Source organism: Punica granatum, chromosome 4 (assembly GCF_007655135.1).
Source record: "Punica granatum isolate Tunisia-2019 chromosome 4, ASM765513v2, whole genome shotgun sequence".
Taxonomy (NCBI): Eukaryota; Viridiplantae; Streptophyta; class Magnoliopsida; order Myrtales; family Lythraceae; genus Punica; species Punica granatum.
Genome location: NC_045130.1, coordinates 9,417,157 through 9,426,903, shown reverse-complemented (window position 1 = coordinate 9,426,903; position 9,747 = coordinate 9,417,157). Strand labels below are relative to the sequence as shown.

Genomic DNA, 9,747 nt, shown 5'->3' with positions numbered 1-9,747 from the left:
TTGGCTCTGTTTCATAGCCCATTTTGTAACTACATAAAATACATTGTTTTGATAAATGGCCCCGGCATCGAATGGATTAACCGGTTCAACCACTGATTGAACTTTTTTTATTTTTTATTTTCAATAATTTTTAAGGACTTAAAAAATAAATGAAAAGTATCAATTAATGACCAATTTTCCATCGGGAGCAACTCCTTCGCTAGCATATGCCCATGTCGGATCATTCTTTGGCTGCGCAGATTGCGAAGAAGGTTCGATGGGATTTTGAGAAGATAATGTAGCCATATCTCTTGAGAATAAGAAGAAACGAGAAGTGTCAAAAAAAAAAAAGAGAATAGAAATGGCGTCTGAATTTGTTGCGAATGACGTTTTTACGTTAGGCCTTTGCTTTGGTTTTTTTCTTTTTTAGTTCTTATAATTTAAATTTAGAATAATAATGCTATGGCAATTTGAATTTCAATTGAAAAGGAAACATCAAAATGTCATTTTTGCCATGTAAAGAATAAAAGATTACAATCTGGAGAGATTAGTTTTCAGTTAAAAAATTAAGGCAAGAAAAGATTTTTTTTTCCCGAAATAAGCCATTCGACCGTAACGAGTGGGTCAACTATTGATGGTCATCCACCATTTTTCCAACTTAAGTGTGAACCCGGCTCGGACAAGGCAATGAATCGTGAGCCAATTGGTTCGACCGGCCAGGCTGGATCGGGTTTAAAAACATTGCATAAAAATTGGACAGAAGAGCGCAGATTTAAAAGTTCACAAAAACGCATAATAGTTTGGAAATGAATCATGAAAATGAATTGAATCGTCGCAATTTTTAAGCAAACCATTGACAAAAAAGAAAGCCATCTTTTAAGAAGAAGTCATTCTTCCAGCTTATATATACAAGTCATGGAGCCCGTGCGTTGCACAAGATAGAATGTGATTAATTTATCATATAAACTATTGAAAATAGTAATGTACAATCAATCAAAAAATATTATTATATATATGATAATGGTTATTTAATTTCACAAATAAGATAAGAAAAAATTATAAAAAAAACGAAATCAATATAAATTTTGAAATCAAGCAAAGTTTATGCCTGAAAAAAGTAAAAGGTTAAAGAACACACCTTCGACCGTGTGTATAAAATATTTGCCCTGTTTGGATTGAAGGAAATTTAACTTTAACTTTAACTTTAACTCAACACACTACACAATAAAAACACACGTTTCCCAAGTCAAATTTATAATCACATTTCATTTGTCATTTTCCAAAATCAAAATCAAAATCAAAATCAAAGTAACTTTAATTCTGAATCCAAACGGCCCCTAAGAACTCCAACAGTAGCAATACTTCCCAAAGCTGAATCAATCGTAGTTTGTGTATGATCTCTATTAGTTATAACGTATCACACGAAATATAATATAGACAACAAATCACATCTCTAAATCTAAAAAAAATGATCTTTTTTTGTTTTTTGAAAAGCAAATATATATAACACATCACACCTCTAATGATTTAATCTAATTTTTGAAAAGCAAATTACATGATTTGCTTTATCTAGATCTTCTCATAAAATATTTATAATTTAATTGTTTTTAAAAAAATCGATGGTCTCAAAAGTTCATATATATATATCTATATGTTTTAATAAATTAAGGAATTCTTTTTTAAAGCTTAAAAGTCTAAGAAGAAAATGTGTGGTAACCATGTATTAATATATTTTTATTATGTATGAATATATATTGATATATACTTGTTTAGATGTTATTATTTATGTATGAAATATTATTTTTATTTTAAAAATTCAAGATTATTAAATCTTTTCATTTATTTTGAATACATCCTATTATGTAGATTCTAAAAATTATAGAAATCAAGAAATCATATTTTATGATAATTTTTTAAAAATATACTTTTATTAAAAAATAAAAAAAATAAAATAAAAATGTAGAAAATTTCATTTAGAATATACATATTGCCTTTAATTGGAGAATACTATAGTATAAAAAAAATTGTGATATTTTCGATTTCTAAATGGAATATTATAACCAAAAATAATTTCAAAAAATTTTGTTGCTACTTTTATAATTGAATTAAATTAAAAAAACTCAAAAGATCGAGAAATTATTTTTATTAAATATAATTCCAAAAATAAAATTCATTCAAATTTTGAAAATTAGAAAACCGATAAATATTTTTACTAAAAATAATTCCGTAAATAACAATTAAAAAAACTAAAAATTAAGTTTAAAAATTTCCTATTGCCTTCAATTAGAGATTGCTGTGATATCCAAAAGATTTGATTGTATTTTCTAACTTTTTAAAATGAATATTGTAATGAAAAAATAATTTCACCAGATTTTATTACTAATTTTGTAATCAAAATTATTTTAAATTTTAAAACTAAAAAAATCGAGAAAATTTTATTTAGAAACAAAGCGTTCTGCGGCCATCTGACTAGATCCACCTCGTATATTACTTTCATATATATATATATATATGAGAAAGATTTTCGGATGTGGCAAAAGAAAAGAGAAATATCGAGAAAATTAATGAACATCCGTAACATCCATATTCACCGAAATCAAGAGCAAGTCAGGCGTGAGGTAGCGTCCCAGACCACACGTACAGAAAGAAAATGAGAATCCACAAGAAAGAGTAGCGAGTTAAAAATTGATGGAAATGTTATTTATACACGAACATGACCATAGCAAAAAGAAGCAGGGGTCACATTAATCGCCCAACAATAGAAAGTCTCTCTCTCTCTCTCTCTCTCTCTCTCTCTCTCTCTCGGTCTCTTGCCTTTCCCGGTCGTCTATCTAGCTGGTCATCTTATCAGGATCCGTTGCAGTTTCATCTCCGCGATTTTCCTTCTCGTTAACTGTCGGAGGCGTGCTACTGACAGACCTGAGAATCTGTTTTATTTAAGATCTAGTCATGAGCTATTATAATCAAACGTACAAATTGAAGCAGCTTTCAGATGAGACATGTTTTTCGATTGGAGGACATAGGGCCACGCAGAGAGAAGCGAACGAGGAGAACGCAAATTAGCTGTTTTTTTTGCACCTTCTCCTTTAATGAAATTTATAAAATTGAGTCCGAGGTTAATTACCGTGGCATGAGACTTGGGAGACAGAGCATCATCGCTGCCCGGCACTAAAGATGGGTCCGAGGGGCGGTGAAATAGCAGATGTGCTACAGATCGATCTATGGGGTTCGTATCAGTTTCCATGTCCATGAATCCATTGCACCTATATAAAGACATTAGGGGGGAGGAAAAAGAGGGAGAATCAGCAAAATGCTTCTCGAGAGGGTTAGTCGGGAGAAGATGAGATTGCATTCTGATAGATACTCCACCATTACTTACTTATTTGATTCGTTAACAATCAGAGCACCGCTGCGGGCCCCATCACTTCTGTTTCCACCATTTGGATTTCCATAGTGATGCCTTTGCTCAGCGCTCCTAGCCAGTCTGTACAAACTATCCCTTATACAAAGCTTTGTCCTAATGTCCAACTGATGCAACAGATTCAAAATGTCCCAGTAGATTAGTATCGTGGGGCGCTCACGGAAAGCAGCACGAAAGTCTACAAATATCTTGCCAAAAAGAAAGAAAGAATGTATGGGGAAGGCCTATAAAAGTAAAAGGTATTCCGAGTTTCCACCACAGAGTGAGCGATGAAACCTACCCCCGAGCCAAATGCAGAGTCAATAGAATTATCAAGACCCGGTGAAATTACATATAGACTGACGAGTCCTGCATTTCTAATATATTGGTTTTGGTTGCGTGTGAAATAACAATGCATCATACTAAAAAATTATCAGCAAGAGAGAGCACAAATGCACCACTTTTGACATAAAACTCAAGGAGACTGCCTTAGAGTTGGGACTTCCCATACCTGTTCCGTGACTTGCTGTAGTTGACGAAAACTAGTTGCTTCTAAAGAGATCTCATCCAACATAGAGCTCACGCAAGAGTTGTCCTGTGCGAATGAAGGATCTAGCTCTTTCGTTACGCCAATGCTGATTCCGTCGACTTCACTGTGACCATCAATATCATTTTCAGTTTGGTGGACTCGCTTCAGAACCGCAACTGGGTCAGAGATTGCGGTTGGACTTGTTCCATCGAGATGATTGAGATTATCTGCTGGAAAGTTCTGATGGCTATGGAGATTGACTCTCTTATCGTTTTTGGCAGTAGGAGCCTCGAAAGAGCTGCCATGAGGGGACTGCACTTGATTTGATGCATAAGACGATTCCTTTGGAGAAGGAGACGGCTGACCGTTATTCTCACATTTGATGCTAGATAAAGTTGTATAGTCTGAAATTTGACCAACAGGTTGATGGTAGCCTGCAGCTGTATAACTGTGCATCTGCATATTTGCGAATGAATTAGATCTTCCATCGCATTTATGCGGCACATAGTTGGACGGAGTGAGAACCTGGTGAGCTTGGTCGCCAAATGGGATCTTTGCCTCCGTTGTCTGCTCCGACAAATCATAATGTTGGAAAGAATCACCATTTCCCAAGCATCCGTCTTTCCATTTCCCTTCTGATTGGTGTTGAAGCTTCGAGTGCTTCCTATGTGGATTCATCTGTCATGTCACCAACTCAGAATCTAATTATATCTCTGAGCATTAAAAATGTTAAAAATCTAGAACTGAAGATGAGTGCAAATCTCGTCATTTTCACCTTGGGCACTATATCTATTACGAACTCAATATGGAAACTGCATGAGTTTGCAAAATGAATTGTTTTATCATATAATTGTAATCAAATCACTCTTTCTGATAATATCAGCTACTATGTGCAATAGGTACTTTTAAAACTCTTTCATGGATTTGGAGAAGCCTAAGCAATGACCAGTAAAACCATTCTGAAATAATTCATCTAAGAAATCAATCAGAGCTTAGAATAAGAAATTTACAACCTCTTCCGTGGGCATGGAGTCTTCCTTACTTTCAGATTTCATGTCCAACCCGTTCACAAATTGCAGATGATCGAATGAAGCAGTTTCATGAGCACAAGTGATCTGTGAACTCATATTACAGGACTGCGTCGCATTTCTCGCCTGGGAATCATTGACTGAAAGATCTCCACTATCTGGCCCAGAATCCCTGTGGTTTTCTGATACACTTCTTAGTTCAGTTGACTCTGGACATGAGAACTTGAATCCAGATTTTAGTGCATCTTCCGACCCTTCAATAGCATGAGAAGGTGAAAACCAGCCCAAGTCATCATCATTGCTCAGACTTCCTATTCCAAATGTTGAGTCACAATTTCTGCAGGAAGTGCTATTAGTGTAGAGGGAAAAAAAGAAGAAGCATAGTTTAATAATGAGTATCTATCTTTATAAATGTTCCAGCTAAACTACCTGAACATCTTGTCAACATCCTCAAAATTTCCAATATCAGGCCATTCGTAATATAGATCATTGCCTTCCTTGTCTTCATCATTGAAAAAGTTGAGACTGCTCTCTGTCTGGGAAATATGATTAAGAGGATAATGATACAAATTATCATCAACTGCTGCAGATCCTTCAACCAAGACAGCATCTCTGGCACATAATTCACCAGTACTACCACTCTTAAAACAATGATTTGACATTCTTGAATCATCAGATGTCATGCTTGCAGTTTCTTTAACTGAATCGCCATCACATGAAGCAGGAAACCCATCATCAGCTGCACGTGACCATGAACCCTTTTCCAACATTTTGTTCCTCTTTGCTGAAGTCAATGAACTTTCTTCTCTCTTTCCCAGAACAACAAAGTTAGTTGAATGGTCAACATCATTTGAAATGCCAGATACCTCGACTCTAAGTTTTTTATGGCTATCAGTCTGAACTGCACACTTCCCAGTTTCATCAGCAGGTTGTGGCACTATATGATCATCACTTTCACCAAACTCGTCCCACACATTGTCTTGAAGCTGTAACAACAGAATTTCAGTTATCAAGGCTGCTGCATTCATGCTTACATATATGAAGATAATACAGATAGCTAATCTCAATCCCAACAGAAATTCCTCTTCATCAATTTTTATATTAAAATTTTCTCTATTTTTTCTTTCAAAATTTTCGATGGGCAATTCTCACCAGGCAAACAAAAATTCCCCTTCCAGCGCCCAACAATGATTTATAGGAGAGAGACATGTCGATTGCTTTTGTTACTGTTGGTAGCATCAAATTGAAGAGTCCAGGAAATACTTCGGTACTCCAAATTATCATGTATATAGAATGATAAGTTTTTCATTGTCATTCCCATTCCCCGACACAGAAACATCAAAACAATGATGAGAATTCCTTCCCTAACCCTTGAAAAATTCAAGTGACATAACTAATGCATGGCCTTTTTTTTCCTTTATTTCCTTTTTTTTTAAAATTTATTTACTTTTTTCAATAGGCAACTCATCACTGATATCTGAAAATTGTTAAGATGGATTTTCACCAAACATTTTCTCCGTCTTATCCAAAAAAGAAAAAATAAGCACATTTTCTCAGAGTCATCAGAATGTTTATCCAATTGAAGATCACTTAAAAGACGTGCTTCTAAAAGAAAAGAAACAGAACAAAATGTTCCCACCTCATATATGCACAAGTCTGACATTCCGAGATCTTTATCCACCACTGAATACACACGCCACAGAGAGATCAAATTTCATTTTTGGTGCCAAAAGTCTCAAACCCACCTGCACTTTTATCTGGGGAGAAAATAGACATCTTATTAACAAGTATAGCAAGCTGATGTCGCTCAAATTAGTTGGACACTAGTGACAGTTTGACATTCATCTCAGTCGCATGGAGAAAAATAATGATTGACCTTGACTACCATTTAATTATCACATCTGCCACCACTGTTACCGTATGCTCTCTAAGAAGTAGAGAAAGCAATTTCATTGTGATTCAATTTATCCAGGTTCTTCATTACCAATCTCTACTGTAGAACCTGGTTGTGAATTTGAATCATCAAACTATTGACGATGCAGGATATGACAAGGAATAAATATTTCTCGATAAGCTGAGACATGCAAAAGGAAAGAAGTTGAAGCCTAATCAAACTAACAATAACATCATGAAAATCTACAAACAGAACAACCAAATAATGAATGTTCTTCCTCAGGAAATAACGTCCAAAATGGTAAAATTATAAGTATAATGGAATAAATGTTTTGTTTTTAATGATAACGACACGCTAACATTTAATACTTTCCCTCATGCATGGGCTGCAACAAATTAAAATGCTATTGCGTGAAATTAATTCAACAGAACCATATGCTTGCAGTACATCTCGATCAACACTCAAGGTACCATGTTACATTATAAGGTTTCCAAAACTATCTACTCTAAAAGGACAACCTTGCAGATAAAGAAATGGTTTACTAACTATTTGACATGTGATGAGCATTCATAATGAAATGACTAATAATGCTCGAGGGTTGGTACACCATAGATGCTATTATTCAACATGCTCAGGCAAACTTGATTATTGCAAAATTTTAAGAATTAGGATCATTCTAACTCTGAAATATCACTTCCGCCCCGAGTATAGTCATTTAAAACAGGTTCCCAACACATATTCCTTTCTTTGATCAGTAATACGAAACTATCTATTTATGAAAGCACCGAGAGGCTCCTAATACTCGACCACAAAAGAGTACACAAGCATCATGCTTCTTAAGAGTCAGTATACAAAGGAGCCCACCAACACCATTATTTTGCATCGGTGAATTTCGCATCGTGTTAGTTCCACGAATACATTACATAGAGTTTGATTCCAGCTAAATATCATAATCCTTTTTCTAGCAACACCCTTTGCTTTCTTTTCCAAAAGACTCCGATGCCAAGGTCTGAACCGCATGACGCACAATCTAAAGGTATACATCTCCAGAAACAGCAGGAAAATAGAAAATGCCACTGTTCCATGTTGATCAACCAGAAAATATCCTAAAAAACGTGGGATTTGGAGCATAAGCCTACTTCAGTAAAAAGACCTATTTTAATAAGAACATATCTATGCAAAACTTATTAACTATAACCCCGCCCCCACTGGCTTATGTGGATGGGTTCTCATGAGAACACACGCCGGTTCCTATTCAAGGATAAGTATTTCTAGTCCAATTCTCAATTGTTGATTCTCCTATTCACAAGCTAGACTGGAATAAACACAATAAACTGGATCCACTGATGAAGAAGTGTCAACTCCACCAATTCTCAAATGGTCAAACAGGTAAACAGATATCCATCCTCATACATTATCCATAACCATCTTATCATTCCGGCAAAGCGGATTGACTATGAACTGCAGTACTTCAACCCCCCCCCCCCCAAAAAAAAAAAAACAAAAACAAAAACAAGAAAAAAAGGAGAGAAGGAATCCAATTCACAGAATAAGCAACATTGAGCCCCAATTTCCTCATTACTTCAATTTCCAGTCCATCATTTTCCCAATTAACAACCCACCAAAACAAAAAAGAAACCGGGAAAGCATTTAAGGAGCAAAACTTTCACCCCCGCAACAATTTCAGCAATTCCCAAGCTCACAAATTTCCACGAAAAGAATAAAATTAACCGTTGCCCTGAATAACAGGTGCTGCAAATCTGTTGCAGCCCGCTGTCGGACTTATATGAAGAAGAGAAGATCTAAACATCATCAACCAAATCACCTAAGCAAGCAGAGCCAGCAGTCGACAGTGGCTCTAATTAGTCTTCTGCTAGCCCCACCAAATCCATCCTGACAAATTAAGCTTCCACTGAGCTCCGAACAATCAGAAATCAATCAAATCAGAAAATTTTAGCTCCAAAACAACGAAAGCACAGATCTGCAAGTCATACTGACCTCAAATCCCAATTCCACGAGCAGAGCGAGAAATCCGGAGGCGCAGAAACTGGTAAATATCGCAGCAACGGCACCTGCTTGCTCAGAAAACCCTAATACTCTCCTCTTTCGTCCAATTATCTGCGATTTCTGGGAGCTTCGACAGTCCTCCAAGCGACCAAAGCCCCTCAAACAGAGAGAGAGGGTGGGGTGGGCGAAAAAAAAAATAATTTTCAATTTTTTTATTAATTAAATAAAGGACGTCGACGAGGTGGCGCCACGTGTCACGGGTTCCGGCCGAACGCAAGTGGAGGATATCAGAATTCGTGGACGAGAGCGGGTTAGGAGATCCAATCAGTTTCCTCGGCATCATTGGTCCACGTACCATGGCAGCTCCCCTGATTCTGACACTTGTCCGGCGCAAGTTGCTTCAGGAGCTCCGTCTCCCTACCTCATTTTTTACTCGGGGAGGTCGGGCCCACAAGCCACGTGCTACCCGTGCTACCAGTTTGCCCAACTGTTTTAATTGAATTCTTTTATTGTTTTTCAGTTATTTAATGGTGAGTGCGTGCCACGTGTTCATCGTTTAAACGAAGTCAGAAACCGCTGAACTACAGTCCACTGTGTTTGGTGCCGCGAATGGGACGGGATTTATAGCAGAGACAAAATGAGATTTTTTTCCCCCCAAATAATGAGGGGGTTTGGCTCGACTAATTTCATGATCAAAGTGAATACGAGTCCACGAAATAGATCAATCCGACCACATGCCGTGCAAGTAATCTTATAGAGAGCAGTCTCCTATATAACTTGCGGATTGGTTCGAATCTATAATTTTTCTAGAAAATCACTCTTTTACCACCATACTAATTTCAGTAAGTTCAGTAGGAGAATTTTTGTTTTAACAAAAATAAGGGGTTTGATTTAGTGCCTAATTAGGGGG

The 9,747-nt window shown here is 36.3% G+C and overlaps 1 protein-coding gene across 7 annotated transcripts; it reads right to left on the bottom strand.

Annotated features, from left to right (window-relative positions):
- Positions 1-2,540: 2,540 nt before the first annotated feature.
- Positions 2,541-9,028, bottom strand: LOC116204096 (protein LNK1). 7 transcript variants are annotated; one of them, XM_031536176.1, is made up of 9 exons: positions 8,829-9,028; positions 8,656-8,742; positions 6,576-6,693; positions 5,366-5,922; positions 4,922-5,285; positions 3,891-4,586; positions 3,359-3,507; positions 3,104-3,242; positions 2,541-2,906 (listed from the first exon to the last, which is right to left on the bottom strand). In XM_031536176.1, exons 3-9 carry the CDS (start codon positions 6,597-6,599, stop codon positions 2,811-2,813), a joined length of 2,025 nt encoding a protein of 674 aa, XP_031392036.1. In that variant the 5' UTR covers positions 6,600-6,693; positions 8,656-8,742; positions 8,829-9,028; the 3' UTR covers positions 2,541-2,810. The 7 variants fall into 7 exon arrangements, with proteins under 7 accessions (XP_031392036.1, XP_031392035.1, XP_031392039.1 ...); XM_031536175.1 differs by having other exon boundaries at positions 8,656-8,723; XM_031536179.1 differs by lacking the exon at positions 8,656-8,742 and having other exon boundaries at positions 3,891-4,364; positions 4,434-4,586; positions 8,829-9,026.
- Positions 9,029-9,747: the final 719 nt, after the last annotated feature.

Excerpts from the sequence above, each read along its gene's own strand:
- LOC116204096 (XM_031536176.1), bottom strand. The coding sequence starts at position 6,599 with ATGTCAGACTTGTGCATATATGAG. Across the intron at positions 3,508-3,890 it reads TACAGCAAGTCACGGAACAG|TTGGACATTAGGACAAAGCT; the intron begins GTATGGGAAGTC and ends CTGTTGCATCAG. Across the intron at positions 3,243-3,358 it reads ATTGTTAACGAATCAAATAA|GTGCAATGGATTCATGGACA; the intron begins GTAAGTAATGGT and ends GTCTTTATATAG.